Source organism: Mesocricetus auratus, unplaced genomic scaffold (assembly GCF_017639785.1).
Source record: "Mesocricetus auratus isolate SY011 unplaced genomic scaffold, BCM_Maur_2.0 Super-Scaffold_100008, whole genome shotgun sequence".
NCBI classification, from domain to species: domain Eukaryota; kingdom Metazoa; phylum Chordata; class Mammalia; order Rodentia; family Cricetidae; genus Mesocricetus; species Mesocricetus auratus.
The window spans coordinates 77747820-77765406 of NW_024429192.1; the positions used below are offsets into that span (position 1 = coordinate 77747820).

Genomic DNA, 17587 nt, shown 5'->3' on the forward strand with positions numbered 1-17587 from the left:
ATTTATTAGCCATCATTCTCGGTTGTGCTTTAGGAAATTCTGTGTATGAAATCTCGTCAACTGAGAGTAAAGGTTACCTTACTGTTACTGCCTTTCCGGTCTGTACGCCTTTTTTCCCCTTTCCTTGAGTAATTGCTCTGGCATGCACTTCAGGACAGTGTCAGATAACACTGCTGCCTGTCCTATTCCTTCTTGATCTTAGGGAGCATTCTGTCTTTTCACCGTTGGGTGACATTGACTGTAGGCTTTTCATGGATGCCTGTATGGAATGTTGAGGACTTCATTTGTTGAAGCTGAGGACAACCCTTAACTTCTGCTCTTCCTGCTTCTACCTTCCGAGTGGTGGGATTGCATTTGCACCACCACACCTGGCTTATGCAATGCTGGGGTGGGAACCCAGGGCTCTTTGCATGAGAAGTGTGCATTGTACCAGCTGAGCCACATCCACACATTTAAATTTATTTACCTTTTTTTGTTTTTTGTTTTGTTTTGAGACAGGGTTTCCCTTTGTAACAGCCCTAGCTGCTAGCTGCCCTGGAAATTGCTTTGTATATCAAACTGGCCTCAACTCACAGGGATCTGCCTGGTTCTGCTTCTCCAGTATTGGGATTAAAGGCATGTGCCACCACCATCCTATTTTTATTTTCTTAATTTTGCAAAGTAGGGTCTACTTTTTACCTCAGATTTGGAGTTCTACTTTCCAAGAGATGGGGATACAGATGTGAGCTACCACACCCAGCTTACTGAATGTTGTGTTATACATGAAAGGATGTGGGGATTCTCCAGTGTACTTTCTGTACCCACTACCATGATCATGTGGTTTTGCTTGAGGGCATCTCCAACAGACTTCTGGCCTAGCCACCTCCAGCCTCTTAGTTTCACTGACACCCTTACTTTTGGGTATTAAATGGGTGCTACTAGTTCCTGAGTCTTTGGGGTTCTTTGATAAAAACCAGGTACTTTTTGATATTGTTATTGCAGAAGCTCTCTGAGCCTTTTATGGCTCAAGTTGGCTCTCATTCATCTGGGTTCCAAAAGTGCCTTTCCCTTTGGCTCTTCCTTTTTGTTCCATGCATATTTGCCTTTCTGTGGAACCTGACATCTGTGTTCAACACTTTATTTATTCCCTGTGTGGGTGTATTTAGAGGACAGCTTGCCTGAGTCCATTCTCTCTTTGCTCCTGGGTTCCTGGGATCCAACTCAGGTCAGCAGACTTTGTGGCAAGTGCCTTTGCCTACTGAGCCATCATGCTGGCCTTGTGCTCATCTGTCACAGGGATGAGCTGACTGACCTATTTTCAAAGAACACGGGTATTTAATAGAGTGTGCTTCACCCTTCTGGGTTTGTGAGTCTTGAGTACTTTCCTAGATACTTACTCTGCTCCTTTTGGGGTCACATCCCTTAAACTAGGCCAGTCCACATTTGCTCCCAGTAAACAATGGTGCATTTTTAGAAATCACCCTCAGGACTCTTGCCCTGCCTTAAAGGTTTGAGTGAGGCAAGAGAGTCCCAGGAGCCCGGCGTTGGTGGAGCACGCCTTTAATCCCAGCACTCGGAAGGCAGAGGCAGGCGGATCTCTGTGAGTTTGAGGCCAGCCTGGTCTACAAAGTGAGTTCCAGGACAGCCTCCAAAGCCACAGAGAAACCCTGTCTCGAAAAACAAAAAAAAAAAAAAAAGAGAGAGAGAGAGAGAGAGTCCCAGGAAATGGCAGAATGCCTCATAGGGCATGAATCCCTCAGGCTGCTGCTCCTGAGTGCCTGTTGCTTTGGTGAATGCTCAAGGGGCTGGTTCTGGATACTGGCTGGAGGGTTGCCATGCTACCACCTTGATTGAAAACACACTCTTGTTTTCTCCTCCCTACTCCCCAAATTTGGAACCCACTGCTATTCTGGACCACCTACCCCACTAGATTTTCCGATGGTGAATCTGAGAATGCTAGCTCTGCATCTGAAACTAGTCTCTTTACAGGTGATATCTCTGATGGGCGTTGCTCATCAAACAACCCGGTCTGTGCTGGTCAGGCCAGTGCTCCCCATTCTTTTGGAGGTGTGAGCCATAGATTTCAGTGTGGAGACAAGATCTCTGTGGCAGGCGCCTCTTGACCTTTGCAGAATTAGGCTTCAGGTCACAGACAGATGGTGTGAAAGGGCTTGCTGAACCTGTGGTTCCTCCAGCAGGAAAGAGGATTCCCTCAGGGCAGGTGAGGTTTCAGAGTGCCTCTGTCCTGCCTGCCCTGCTGCTGCTTCTTTCTGCTTTGTTGGGTTTTCAGTGTTAGGTGTTGAACCCAGGCCTTAGATATGCTTGTTTAATGCTTTCACTAAGATGTATGCCCTGGTTATAGTCCTGTTTGTTTGTTTTGTTTTTGGAGGTAGGATTTCTCTGTGACTTGTAGCCTGTCCTAGGACTCACTCTGTAGACCAGGCTAGCCTGGAACTCACAGAGATCTGCCTGTCTCTGCCTCCTAAGTGCTGGGATTAAAGGTGTGCGCCAACTCCCCATCCCCTTTTTCTATTTTTAAATACATTTTGAGATAGGACAGGATCTTGCTAATTTGCTCAGGCTAGCTGAGTATCATGTAGTACGGGCAGGTCTTGAACTTGAGATCTTGTCTCAGCGTTTCTAGTAGCTGGAATTACAGACGTATCCCATCACACTGTTATGGTACTGATGTTCTAAAATTGGTTTGTTTGTTTATTGTTTTTTTTTTGAGACAGGGTCTCTCTTTATAACTCTGACTGGGCTAGAACTTTCTGTGTAGATCAAGCTGACTTAGAATTCAGAGATCCACTTGTCTCTGCCTTCTGGGAGATGGGATTATAGGTGTTCACCACCATGCCTGGCTTTTTTTTTTTAGACTTATTTATTATACATACAATGTTCTGCTGGCATGTATGCCTATACTCCAGAAGAGGGCATCAGATCGCATTATAGATGGTTGTGAGCCAGCATGTGGTTGCTGGGAATTGAACTCAGGACCTCTGAAAGAACAGCCAGTGCTCTTAAATTCTGAACCATCTCTCCAGTTCTTTCATTTGTTTTTTAAAGTAAAGTCTGACTTTGTAGCCCAGGCTGGCCTCTAATTCTATATGCCCCTACCTCAGCCTTCCCAATGCTTAGTTACAAGCATGTCCTACTTACCAAATGTTGTCTAAAAATGTGTCTGTGTGTGTGTCTGTGCATTGGGTATGGCAGAATTATTTGTTTTTGAGGCAAGAAAGATGTTGTTTTGTAGCCATGCATGCTTGGAACTCACAATCCTCCTGTATCAACCTCTGTAGTTATAGTCTAGGCTAGCAGAAATTTGATTTAACAGAAGTTACTCTGGGATATTTTCAATTGTAGAGCACTTTCTTAATCTATAAAATGCCCTGCATTTCATCTTTTGCATTGCAATAAAGAAACCAAAGAAACAAAATTTTTCAAGTTTTTTTTTCTTGACAGTGGACATAGTCATTGAGCCTGCTGGGTAGCACCTGTGTGCTCTGCAGAGCCAAGTCCCAGGTGATGGTGAACCCTCGAGGAGGAGGTAGAAATGTGTGTCTGTGCTTTCCTGGTTCTTCTGGAAGCATCTCCTGGAAGGGTTGGGTAGGGGGTGTGATGGGGTTTCAGAGTACCACTGAGGATGAGACCTATGGCAGATGGTGCTTCGTGGGAAGCTGGAGGAGGGCCTGGCATCCTGTACTCCCCACTCCCCTTAGATTGTATTGGGATGAACTCTCAGACCTGAGTCTCTGGGATTTGACCTCAGATGGTATGGAAAGTGATTTTAAGACATGGCTGTGGTCTTCGTGATTTGTGTTCAAAGCTGTGACATGGCTTGCTAGGTGTACTTTATTGACAGTGCCAGGAGGCATCAACTCCAACTGCAGCATCTTCCACCTTCCTAGAGACAGAAGGAGGTGCTCCCATCAGTTTTTAAGTTTGCGTTTCAGAGTGTCTCTGAGACCAGGTGCTTTGTCATTTTTCACATAGGGTTTCGTCTCTGTAGGTACAGATCAAATCCCTTGTGTGGCCAGTAGCCTAAGGCCCAAGCCAAGCAGCTGTCCCCAGCTGTGGCCCCTAGCAGGGACCAGTAGAAAGATTGTACTTGATTTATTTGAGAGCTGCAATTCTCTTCTGTGTTTTGGGTTTGTGTTGTTTGTATGAAGCTACATTTAATTTATTACTGAAAATTTCCTGATGTGTTTCCTGTTTTGCTGTAAAGTAAACACAGGCATTCTAGGTGGCAAACATTCAGGTGATAGGGTGGAAGGACTGAAACTCACTTTTGACCAAAACAGACAAGACCTGGACTTAGTATTGTCATCCTTAGTGTGTGTGGATCCTGCAAGGGGAGAGTGGTGTTACTTAGAAATCAGTGTGGCTGAAGGATCCTGCTGAGATATGCCTACTTATAAAAACACTTCCAGGGCTGGTGACATGGCTCACGGATACAACATTTGCCTAACATGTAAAGGCCCTGGTTCTATCCTTGGTATTAGGAATGAGAACTTGCATCTGAACAGTTTTCTTTTCTGGCCTGTGTTCTCCTGGACAGCATAAGCACAGGACAAAGGCAGGCCTCATCTGGATGACTTGGAAGGCAGAGCCTCTCCTGTGTCAACTTTCTCTGGCGTGCTGGCTCTCCTCCTTATGTTCTCTGTGGACACCAGTGTTAGGCCAGTGCCCTGCAGTGTGCACTCAGCGCACCTGTGAGGAATGTGGGACGAACAAAGTCATGTCAGTAGTGACACTGGTTCAGGTAGCCAGAAAGGCTGGAGGAGCGACAGGACCTCTGGTGACCCATAGGTTCTTTTCAGAGTCTTCTGATGCTGTTAAAAACAGTCGCATTTCTTGACTTACAGTTTTGTTGCCCTTTGGCCAATAGGTGCAGAGCATTTCCCACCAGTCCCATAGACTGAGGCCCCACAGAGCAGTCTCTTCAGGGTGTAGCCAGGAGGTGGACTGTGGTCAGCAGATGAGGGGACCTTGGAGATTGAACATTGTGAATATGCTAAACCTGTTCTTGGACACCAGAAGGAGGTGCAGCAGATTACATTTGGCCTGTAGGTGGTGGCATGAGCTTGTGAGGGTCCAGGCGTGGTTGAGCCATCCATGCTGATCAGTGGACTTTTGTCTTTTGTTCAGGGCAGGCTTAAGTTAATCTTTCATCTCTGGGATTGCTGACCTAGGAGGAAACAAATATTTTTTACAAATTTATTTATTTTAAACTTATACATTCCATTCCTTTATTATTTCTTTCTCTCTCTGTGTGTGTGTGTATGTGTGTGTGTGAGAGAGAGAGAGACAGAGAGACAGAGAGACAGACAGATATGCAGACAGGCACAAAGATACACAGACAGACAGACAGGGACAGAGACACAGAAGAAAGGCACTCGTGTTGTGGTGTACATATGTGGAGGTCAGAGAATGGCCTGTGGAGTCAGTTCTCAGTTCTTTTCCTTCTACCATGTGGGTCCCGGGGATTTGAACTCATGTAGTTAGGTTGGCTACAAGTGCCTTGACCTGCTGAGCCATCTTGCCAGCCCATTCTGTCTCTCTCTTAACAGCTGTTAGCTTGAACCAGTCTCTCTCTCTCTCTTCTTTGTTTTTTAACTGAAACATAGTTTCTTTTCCTACAAAGTAATTGCAGCTAACATTGCAGTGTGTGCCTATCAGGCTTTGTCTTACGTGTACTAATCCATTCTGCCCTCTCTGTTTTTTTGTTTGTTTGTTTGTTTGTTTGTTTGTTTTTTCGGAGACAGGGTTTCTCTGTGGAGCTTTGGAGTCTGTCTTGGAACTCGCTCTCTAGACCAGGCTGGCCTTAAACTCACAGAGATCCACTTGCTGATGCCTCCCAAGTGCTGGGATTAAGGGTATATGCCACCACCACCCGGCTTTGTTTTGGTTTTATGAGATCATCTTACTGTCTCTATATAGTTTAGGCTGCCTTGAATTCACAATCCTTCTGTCTGCCTCAGCTTCCTGAATAGCATTGATTGCAGGTGTGTGCCATAGAGTAAAATACATGTTAATGCAGTGATTTCAGGAGGAGTGGGCTGCTCTCTTGTCTGGCAAATTCTGTGCAGCACCTCCAGAGCCTTGTACTTTGGAGAGTAAGTGTGTATGCATGCCCATGTATGTTAACCTATGTGTCCAGACATGTTTTCTGGGGTAATTGTCTGGATCATCAGTAGACCACTGGACTGGTAAGTTTGGGCCCAAGGCAGATGGGTCAGTGCCCTTACTAAGCAATATTGGGAAGCAGGGAGTGTGATGCTCTGCACACAGCTTTGTGTTTAGTAGGCTTTCTCTGGAGAATGTGATCACAGGGCTTTCTGGATTCGAGAGGCATCAGGTTTAATGGGGCGAGGGTTCAGGGTCTGCAGGCCTGCTGCCATAATAACTGCTTCCTCCTTGTCCTGCCCCAGACCTTGCTGCCTGGATTCAGCGTGTGTTCACACTTGTATTCGTATGGCATCACCTTTGCATCCCAGTTCATCAAAAACCTTCTCAGAGCCCACCACTCTTAGCTGCAGGTCTTCTGCCTACTTCTGTGATCTTCCAGCTCTGGATGGGAAGCTGGCATATGACCCTGGTTGTCTTCTTGTAGATTTGTGCTCAGAGGAAGTTAGGTTCTCCTTGGATACTGTCATGGGGGTGTTCCACTGACAGGGAACTGAGATGAGCTATACAGGGGTCATGGTGTGTGGTGGATGTCCTGGGGCTTTCATCTAGCTTCATGGGAGTGAGCATGCTCAGGTATTCCTCTAGATAGAAAAGCATATGTAGTTGCTTACATGACCCTGATCCCCAGCTTTGAGAACCAAGTCTTGGCTGAGTGGAATGACAGAACTGAGTCTCCCTCTGCTGTTACCCACAGTGTTCTCTGTCTTCCATCCACACCAGGGCTGGTAGGCATTAGCCATTGGATTTTGGCATTGCTCTGCATGTCCTGGGGTTGAGCCAGGTCAAAAATGCACTGTCCACCCTTTGGAGTAGGGGGCCAATACCTTCCTTATTCATTAGTCTACTGCAGTTCAGCCAGTTAAGAGCACTGATTGCTCTTTCAGAGGACCCAGTTCAATTCCCAGTACATATATGGCAGCTCATAACTGCCTATAACTCTAAGATCTGAGACCCTCACACAGACACACATGCAGGCAAAACACCAATGCTCATAAAATAAAATAAATTATTAAGCCCGGTGGTGGTGGCGGCGGCACACGCCTTTAATCCCAGCACTCGGGAGGCAGAGGTAGGCGGATCTCTGTGAGTTCGAGGCCGGGCTGGACCGACAGCCTCCAAAACAATACAGAGAAACCCTGTCTTGTAAAACCAAAAAAAAAAAAAAAAAATTATTAAAAAAAAGAAAAGTCACTTTGGGGAATGAAGGTAGAAAATTTGATTTTGATGTTAAGTGAATAACGGGATGATGAGAAGGAGTTGAACACCTGTCCTGAAGAATGAAAGTAGGAGCGGTTATTGATGTTGTCACTCGGTCCAGAATGTTTTGGTTACCTGCTCAGAATCCATTATTACATTCTACCAGGGCAGGGCCCCATTGTTCGGAGGTTGGGAGGCAGTGTGCGTGAGGCCCCGGAGCCAGCCAGGAGGTTGGAGCCAGTGAGATGTCCAGTTCTGTGCCTTGACAGTCTCCTTTGGGTCTGTTCAAGTGCTCCTAACATACAAAGAGGGCATGGAGAAGCTAAGCAGGTATCAGGCATTATTGGATTCAGCAGTTACTGCTATCTACAGATGTTGTTCACACATCCCCTCACCTGCCAAGAGTGTGGCTGGCAGGCAGAAGTGTTTTCTTGAACTCAGGTGTGCTGTGAGGTTCTTAGACCTACTGGGTGTGGTGACAAGTGCCTGCTGTCCTAGCTGCTTAGTAAGCTAAGGCAGGAGGATTGCTTGAGCCATGAGTTGGAGGACAGCCGGGAAGACACTGTGAGACTTCTTTTCTTTGAGAGAGAGACAAACACAAAGACAGAGAGAGAAACAGAAAGAAAGAGTATCAATGCTGTAGTAGCAAAATCTATCACCTAGTCTTACATCCTAGGCTCCCCTAGAACTCCTGATCCTCTTGCTTGTGTCTCCCAGATGTTGGGATGATAGGCATGTATCACCATAGAGATATCATATAGATATGATAGCCCTTATGAGTGTCTCATCTTTAATGGAATATTTGGGCTATTTAAGGAAAACTGTTAGAGCTTAGTGGGTGGAAACACTTCCTGCTCTTGTAGAAGACCCAGGTTTACTTACCAGCACCCACAGCCATCTGTGACTACAATTCCAGGGGATACAACAACACCCTCTCATGGCTTCTGTGAGCACCTGTCATGCACATGGTACCCATACATATATGCAGGCAAAACACTCATAAAAAAAATATATCTTTAAGTAGAAAAGAAAATGTCAGCCTGGCAGTGGTGGTGCACACCTTTAATCCCAGCACTCGGGAGACAGAGGCAGTCGGGTCTCTGAATTCTTGTAGGCCAGCCTAGTCTACAAGAGCTAGTTCTAGGACAGGTAGGGCTACACAGAGAAACCCTGTCTCAAAAAACAAAAACAAACAAACCAAAAAAAAAATGATGTAATGAAAGTGCCTTTAACTGTCATTCATGTATAATTTTTTGCTGTTGTTCAGGAAGTGCTATTTTCCATTTTCTTTTATTTATTTGGTTTTGACTTTTTTTGAGACAGGGTTTCTCTGTGCAGCTTTGTAGATCAGGCTGTCCTCAAACTTACAGAGATCCACCTGCCTCTGCCTCCTGAGTGCTGGGATTAAAAGCATGTAAACAGGGTTTTACCTGTAGCTCTGGCTGACCTGGAGTTCACAGCACTCCTCCTGCTTTGGAATGCCATAGTTGCAGGTATCAGCCACCACTTCATTTCCCTGGATTTTCAATGGGTTATGATTCCCATTACTATGAGCAGTTGTTTAATTTTATTTTGTTTTTCAGTTCTGGAGTGGAACCTGGGACCTTGCAAATAGTATGTGCGTAGTCTTAAGCACAGTCCTACCGAGCTGCCTCCCACCTTTATGAGAACTTTGAGTACATGTCATTAAATGTGTGTGTGTTTGCACACATGTACCTTGTATTTTTAGCCAGAGGAAGATTTGAGTTATAAAGAATCAAAGATGAGAACTTGAGAAACAATGAGCTCTCCACAGTTTTATGTTTGTCAAGAGGGGAAGGTATAAAGTGTCGAAATTCTTCTTTTTCCTCCCATTCTCTGCTACTGGGTTTTTTTGTTTGGTTCTGAGGTGCTTGTGCAAGTCCCAGCTTTGCAGCATAGGATGGCAGTGGTACTCTCTGACCATAGGATAAAAGTTAGCCCTCTTATTCCAGAAGACTGAGAGCATATGACCCCTTCAAGAAACGGAAAGTCACAGGCCTAGTGTGGTGGTGCACACCTTTAAAACTAGGCATCCAGTAAACAGAGGCAGGGGGATCTTTGTGAGTTTGAGGGCAGTCTGGTCTACACAGTGAGTTCCAGAACTACATAGAGAGACCAATAAAGTAAAATAAATATCTTTTTAGCCAGGTGTGGTGTCTCATTCCTTTCATCCTGGCACTTGGAAGGCAGCAGAGGCGGCAGACCTTTGTGAGTTCAAGGTCAACTTGGTCTACGAAATGAGTTCCAGGACAGTCAAGGCTCTGTTACACAGAGAAACCCTGTCTCAAAAAAACAAACAAAGGAATGAACAAGCTAAACAAAGGAAAAAAAAAGGAGGAAGAGGAGAAAGAAATGATAATACTGGGAGGTGGCACATGCCTTTAATCCCAGCACTCAGGAGGCAGGGGCAGGTGGATCTCTGTGAATTAAAGGCTAGCCTGGTCTACAGAGTGAGTTCTAGGATATCTAGAGCTGTTAAACTTTGTCTCCAAAAAGCCAACAACAACAACAACAAAAAATAGTGATGGAAAGTAACAGTTCAACAATTCAGAAAAGGGCTCTGGAGTCACTGTCAGGTTTTCTTGGAAAGTGCACCATTTAAGTCATTATAAATTGGCCCAGGACTTCTCTTGATAGTTTTTTAATGAGCTGCTCACTTTGTAGGCCATGCTAGCTTCAAACTCTAGGTAAATCTTCTGCTTCAGCCTCCCTAGTGTTAGGATTATTACCATGTCTCACTCACTTGTTACTTTTTGGTTTTGGTTGTGTGTGGGTTGCATATAGTGTGTGTGTGTGTGGAGGTCAGAGGACAGCTGCAAGTGTTTTTTGTTTTTTGTTTTTGTTTTTGGTTTTTACGAGACAGGGTTTCTCTGTATTGTTTTCGAGGCTGGACTAGCCCAGCCCAGCCTCGAACTCACAGAGATCCACCTGCCTCTGCCTCCCGAGTGCTGGGATTAAAGGCGTGCGCCACCACCGCCCGGCTCAGCTGCAAGTGTTATTCACTGCCTTCCACCTGGACACTGTGGTTGTGTACGCCATCTGGGATTACAGATGCACTTCTGTGTCTGGCTCTGTGTGGGTTCTGGGATCCACAACCCTGGTGGGTGGCTGGAGTTTTTTGTTTTGTTTTGTTTTCCTTCTGCAGTAAAGCTTTAATGCATCTTGAGAGATAGATGTGGCTGGAGTTTTTATGTGCGCATTTGGAACTGACACATGACAGAGCTATTTGACTTGGGACTAAGAAAAACTTATCAGTTTCAATCAAAATGGGGTTGCCAGCTCTGTCTCTGAACCTCTGCTCACCCTTTAACACCTGGTCCTCTTCTGTTCCCTCTGCAGCATGGTCTGAGGTGGTGAACATGGACTTTTCTCGGCTACATACATACACTCCACCCCAGTGTGTGCCGGAGAACACTGGCTACACCTACGCACTCAGGTGAGTGAGTGTCCCATCATGATGCAGCACCACAAAGCCTCAGAGCACGCAGCTATGTGTTGATGTATCAGTTATACAGTGTTGAGTTCTCCACAACCAAGTGGGTATGGAGGCCATGAGTGGCTCCTAGAGCTGTGGGCTTCTGAGTCACATCTTCCAGTGACTCAGGTGTTAGTCACTTTGAGTGATTCACTGTTTCAGGCTCCACCCTGTGGCCATGATTGGGAGCAAGCCTGTAAGTATAACAAGTGTTTTGTCAGTAGTTTGGGCATCCCTCCAGAGATACCCTGCTCTTGGGGCTGCCTTTGGAAGACCAAATTCCGGGAGCATGGTCCAGACAGGATGTTTTGGGTCCTTTGAGCTTTAGTAACTGCTTGCTGCTTTGCTCCTTTCCAGTTCACCAAATGGAAAGGATGATTGCAGAGGGTCTCACTGCAAGCTGTGGTGTGCGCCAAGGAGAATCAGTTTTGTTACTAGGTTAGGGCATGGCTGGCCAGTGGGAAAACTTAGGTGCTTGGCAAGATGTAGGAGGCACATGGGATGTGTGTGCTGAGTCTATTGTCCAGTGGTGGCTTCACCTGTAAGGGTGAATCCACAAGAAAACCTAAAGGAAGTCAGGAACTATCTAAAGAAAATACTCTGTGTGTGTGTGTGTGTGTGCGCGCGCGCGCGTGCGCATATTTGCATATGTGTGGGCATACCTGTGAGCTGGTATGTGTACATGGAGACCAGAGATAGACAGTGAGTCAGTGGGTATCTTCCTTGTTTGCTCTTACCTGTTTCATTGGTGCAGGCTCTCACCAAATTCAGAGTTCACCAGTTTGGTTAGTCTAGCTAGCCTGTTTGTTCTGGGGATCTCCGCCTCCTGAGCACTGGAATTACAGACAGGCTTCCATGCCTTTCTCACACCACCTTGGTGAGCACTTTTTTTCTGAACTGTCTCCCCTGCCCCAAGAAGATGCTTTTGGACAGCAGTGGTCAACTGTGATGTGATAATTCTTCTATTTCCATCCTCAGTCCAGTTGCACTGGAAGGGATACTTGCTGGGCTCAGTTTATATTTTGAGACAGGTTATCCCCATGTGTCTCAGGCTGTCCTCAAACTCACAATGTTTTGGTCAGAAGCCTGTAGTATATCGGAAGTAAATGAGTAGCCAGCTCAGGTGGCTTTCTTGAGCCTGTCTGGGAACATAGAGACAGTTATTCTTAGTAGTTATTTTTAACCTTTATGACCTATTTTAAGTACAGTGTTAATCCATGTGTCCAGGGAAAGCTGTGCTCAGCTGCAGTAAAGTCTGCCACCTTTGCTCAGTTAGGCTTGTGGGGCCTGTGGACAGGTGGTATGGAGGAATGGTGACAGGGTGGCAATGTGTTAGGTATGTAGACTGGGGTTCAGCCGAGGATTTTAATCCACAGGGATGTGCTTAAAGTATGTAGAACTCAAGTAGGCCAGACCTGTCTGGGAATGCAGAGGTGGATGGGTAGTCCATGAGAGCCATTAGTGGTATTCTCAGCTTCAGTTGGGTCATTGGTAGATAGAATTGACAAGTCAGGTGACTGTGGGTCTGAACCAGTTACCAATGGATAGCAGCTGGGCCCCAAAAGTAAGTGAGATTGTTATAGGCTATGGACAGATTGCCATAGGCCATGGACAGCATGTCCCAGACAGAGCAAAGCAGGCTTGGAACAGAGGAGTGGGGCTGACAGAGATGGAGGGAAGACCCAGTGGGTGACAGTCAGCCTAGGCACAGCCATGGCACAGGAAGCTTGTGGGTACAGTCCTAGGCTTCTGGTCCCAGTTTCTCTGAAGACTTGTCATGGTCCCCAGCCAGAATCTCAGTGTGGCAGGAGGCAAAGCAGCTGCACCCTACTCTGCTCCTGTAACAGCTGCTAACCCATTCCAGTGCTGGCTCAGCAGCTTCCATGTCTTAATTCTTAGTCATCTCAGTAACTATCCATGCGTTTAAGTAAAATGTGTTTCTCTTGGAAAATGCACTGTGAGAATTTGGAGAGCCACCAGCTCCATCCTGCAGTGACACTGGCTCCCTCATGCCTAGTTTTGGTGGTATATGGTGACACAGGTCTTTAACCTCAGCTCTCAAGAGGCAGAGGCAGGTAGACCTCTGTTTGAGACCAGTCTGGTCTACATAGAGAATTAAAAAAAAAAAAGTTTCCCAACTCTTGTCTCCTTTTGTTCACAGGGTGTTTTCACATCACTCAAACGGGTGATGTGTTTGAATAGCTTCTTCCTTGTGTCTACCTGTGAAGTGGTATTAGGTCTAGAAGTTTAAGTACTTGTTTGTGTGTATACATAACATACGTCTAGGTTTTCATATTTGTGTGCCTGAAGTTGTATGTGTGTTGAGGCAAGTATCAACCTCAGGTATCATCTACCTTCTTTTTTGAGACATGATCTGAACCTGGGGCTCACTGATTCAGTGAGACTGGCAGGGATCGACCTGTTTCTCCCCAGTGCTGGGGTTACAGTCACAGGCCACTCACACTTGTCTTTTTGTGTGGGTGCTGGGGATTGAACTCAAGTCCTTCCTCTTGTATTTAAAGCACTTTAATAACTGATTTATTTCTGCAGCTACTGTTTTTTGTTTTGTTTTGTTTTTTAAGGAGGAGCTCCTTAAAACTAGCCTGGCACTGAAGTTCAGTTATACATCACCATACTGGCTCTCTTCACTGGCATGGCTCCATGCCAGTGGTGTGATAGAGTCTTGTGTTGTAATCTAGAGAGACTTGGGGCTCCTCTTGGAGATTTGAGGTGGCTTGTGTTGTTCCTTGACCCACCTGTTGTCAGCCCAGTCAGCTGCTCACAAGGGTCATGGCAGCTGTTGGTGGCCTTTGCCTCCCTCAGAGAAGAAGCCTCACCCAGAAGTCCTCAGGCTTGGAGCTGTCTGCTCTGTAGGCAGTCACTGCTTTTCCTCTTCTGGCAGGAGGGAGGCTGCCAGGCATGGTGAGGCTGAACATTGTGAGTCAGCTGCTTAAAGCCAGGGTCTAGCTGGTCTGGTGGAGTTGGGCATGAGATAGACAAGTGTGCTTGTTACCTTTTGCTTTGGGCCCTGCTGAGAGAGAGTCTGAATGCTATGGTAAGACCTAAGAGAGAATCTAAGGTGTGGAGAGTGGAAGAAGTGGCTAAGAAGGAAAAGTCCCTGGAGATTGGGAGGGACTCAGTACAGGGCACAGAACATGGCTGCAGGATTCTGCAGGAAGGAAGGGTGTGTGTCAGACTTCCCTCTTTGAGGAACTCTGCGTGTGTGTGTGTGTGTGTGTGTGTGTGTGTGTGTGTGTGTGTGTGTGTGTGTGTGTGTGCAGTTGCTACTCAGGAGAGCAGAGGCAGTAGGTTTGAGACTTGCCTGGCCTACCAAGTGAATTCTAGGGTCTGTGGAGATGGCTTAGTGGGTTTATTCATGTGTTATCACCAAGCCCAGTGAACTGACTGCTATCCCTGGAACTCAAATGGTGGGAAGAAAGAACTGTCCTTCATAAGTTGTCCTCTGACCTGCACATACAAACCATGTGTGTGCAAAATGTTTACCACACAACCTGAGGTGTCATTTAATATACAGATCTTAGTTAGCAGTGAGTGGGACAGTTTCTTTTTTCTCTTAGCCTCCATGTGGTAGGCCTCATTTCTCTGGCTAGATAGTTCTGATCCTTTGCAGACAGAATGGTAGCAGACAGCCTGTGCTCTTCTTACCACACCACAGTGTCAAACACACCCTGAGCTGTGAGGATCCCTTATCCAACAGCTGGAGTCTGAGGGTGAATGTGGGAAGAAGAATGGGAAGCAGAGATGGTACCTGTCTTAGTCAATGTTCTGTTTCAATGAAGAGATACCATAACCAAAGCAACTCTTACAAACAAAAGCATTTAATTGGGGCTTCTAAAAATTTCAAAGGTTTAGTCCATTATTCTCATGGCAGAAAGCAAGGCAGCACACAGGCAAACATGGCTCTGAAGAAGTAGCTGAGAGTTCATCCTGATCTGAAGGCGGTGGGCAGAGGCACACTGGGCCTGGTGTGGGCTTTTGAAACTACAAAGTCCATCCCCCGTGACACACTTCCTCCAACAAGGCCACACCTCCTAATCCTTCTCAAATAGTTCCATTCCAATATAGGAGCATCTGGAGACCTTTTTGTTTTGTTTTGTTTTTTGAGACGGTTTCACTGTGTAGCCCTGGCTGTCCTTGAACTCCAGAGATCCTCCTGCCTCGGCCTCCCAAGTACTGGGATTAAAGGCTGCCTGGCTTTAGAGATCATTCTTGTTCAAATCACCACAGTGCTGGTCCATTGATAGATCAATTCCAGTGTGAAATACAATCTTTGTAAACTAAAGCCATAATTGTGTAAAGTATTCTGCTAGAAGGAAGCTGTCTAATTTTAGGTTTCACTGAAATTGGCTTGGCAAGTATTCTTATTGAGTACCCTGCTGTCAGCTCTTATCGTGACTCAGACTATTTGCTGGCACACCCTATCTCAAGCATCCTTGACGTCCTAAAGGTCATGCCTGCTGATACCACTTGAACTGCCTTCTGAGTGGTCTGACCAGCGGCACTTACCAGACTGACTTGGTGTCCCACTTGTGAGATCTTACTTCACCCATACCCTTGAGGCCACAGAGCCCCTGTGTTAGCAGGGCATGAAGCTGGAAAGCCACTAGCTCCTCCTGGCTCCTGGGGTTGCCTATAGAGCAATACTCCCCAAGGTAGCTGTCATTTCCCCTGTCTACTTTGTGTCTCCTGAGAGGGGAACCAGCTGGCTTCTGGCATGAACAAACTGGATACCACACAGAGTAGTGCATCTTTTCTATCCATTGCACTGATCTGACAGTTGTGAGGAGAGCATTGGAAGGACTGCCATGGCTCAGAAGGATTTTATGTTCGTACCTTCAATGTATGAAATGTGTATTCTGGGGCTTTCCATTTTCTTCTCAAGAACATATTGCTGATCTTACTTCCAGTCCCTGTAGTGTCACTGTCTTAGTGGCCCCATCAGGATTCTAGGAGTCTTGGCCTGCCCTAAACAACTGTTCTCAGATGAAGCTCCAGGTCTGCCCACCTGGAGTCTGCAGGGGAAAGGGTTGGCGAAGGCCCATGCATGGCTGTTTGACTGACTGATGCCTGCCCTTGCAGTGCAATAAAGTTAGTACACAGGAATGTTTCGGCTCCTGGCCTGGCAGCCAGTGCTTCCTCCAGCCCTGTCTCTCTCCAGTTCTAGTTATTCTTCGGATGCTCTGGATTTTGAGACTGAGCACAGGTTGGAACCTGTATTTGACTCTCCAAGGATGTCCCGCCGAAGCTTGCGCCTTGTCACAACAACAGCAACGTATAGCAGTGGGGACAGCCAGGCTGTTGATACCCATATCTGCACCAGCAGGGCCACCCCCTCCAAGGAGAAAGAAACCAGGTGAGCACCATGTGGCTTGTCTTCATAGCTGTCAAACCCACCGGCTTTCCAGCTTGTCAAAGCAAGCTCTTTCCCTGGAATTGTATGTGCACACATACATGTGTTCATGTGCAGATCTGTCCTGTGAGCTGACTGAAATTGTCCTGGAGTGCTCAAAGTATCTGCTGTCTACCCAAGAATGGAGCTGATATGCTAATGTGCATGAGATAAGATGGCAATGTGGATGAATGTGTCATGATCACAGGCATAAACTACTTCATCCTGGGATAGGCTGATCTTCAGTGGCCTACCAAATGTGGAGGGGTGGAGTCTTGCTGGGTCGGCAGCTGCAGTGTTGCTGATGTGTCACAGCTGACTCAAACCTGTCTGTGACTTGTGTGAGCTATGCACATACAGTTGGACTGCCTAGTATGTTTTGTCTCTCTACCTTCCATGCTAGTCTTCACTGTAGCCAATGGCAAAAGTTCCCACCATCTGTGCCTTTCTGAGACACTGAATAGGAGTGACACTTAGTTTTTTTTTTTTTTTTTTTTCAAGACAGGGTGTCTTTGTGTAACAGTCCTAGCTGTTCTGGAACTTGCTTATATAGTCCAGGCTGGCCTCAAACTCATAGAGATCCACCTGCCTCTCTAGTGCTGGGATTAAGGGTGTGTGCCACCATGCCTGGCAGAAGTGATAACCTTTAGTTTATTTTGCTCAGGTAAAGTAAAAACTACATTACCCTCAAGGGGTCTTGAGATTGCTGGCACCTTGTCCACACTGCATAGGGCCCTGTGGTAGTGTGCCTTACCCTGAGACCTGCAGGCTGTCACATAAAATGTCAGATGACTGTTAAGTAGTAGCACAGCTTACTGTGGGGCCACCCTGAGGTGCTGTGGTGCCCAGAAGACGTCGTTGTCGTCCCCCCCCCCAAGAGAGCAGGCTTTTGACTGTGCTGTATATTAACGCTGACTTTTACCACACCAGTTTCCTGGAGGCCATGGTTTGGTGCTTTGACCTGTGTGTACCTACTCCCACCACTTATATAAGATGCATATAGGACATTTGGATTTTTGTGTGTCTGTTTGTTTTGAAGCAAAGTCACACTGTAGCAGGGCTAGCTGGAACTCACAGAGATCTGCCTACTTCTGTCTCCTGATTGCTGGGATTAAAGACAGGTGCCACCACATTCAGCTGTCATTTGTGTTGTGTGATATGAATGTAGGCAGAAGTTCCTTCAGTTAACCATTGCCTCTTGCTGTGCTTGGCAGCTGCTTGTAGAAGCAGTAGGGCTGCTGGTGTGTGTATACTGTTACTTGTTCAGAAAAGGGAGTGACATGGTTGAATGTATAAGCTGTAGCCTTTGTTTTAAT

General features: G+C 46.4%; 1 protein-coding gene across 13 annotated transcripts in view; it reads left to right on the forward strand.

The window, feature by feature from the left end:
- The window catches only part of Sun1 (Sad1 and UNC84 domain containing 1), a 47572-nt gene that overhangs the window by 5045 nt on the left and 24940 nt on the right, over positions 1-17587 (forward strand). For 11 of the 13 annotated variants that reach the window (XM_005079995.4, XM_013120477.3, XM_021232910.2 and 8 more), the window contains exons 2-3: positions 10726-10822; positions 16041-16235. In XM_005079995.4, the coding sequence (XP_005080052.1) occupies positions 10746-10822; positions 16041-16235 (272 nt within the window). In that variant the 5' untranslated portion in view covers positions 10726-10745. Of the gene's footprint in view, positions 1-7560; positions 7696-10725; positions 10823-16040; positions 16236-17587 lie in introns of those variants that run through there. The other 2 variants (XM_040751242.1, XM_021232911.2) reach the window with 2 other exon arrangements.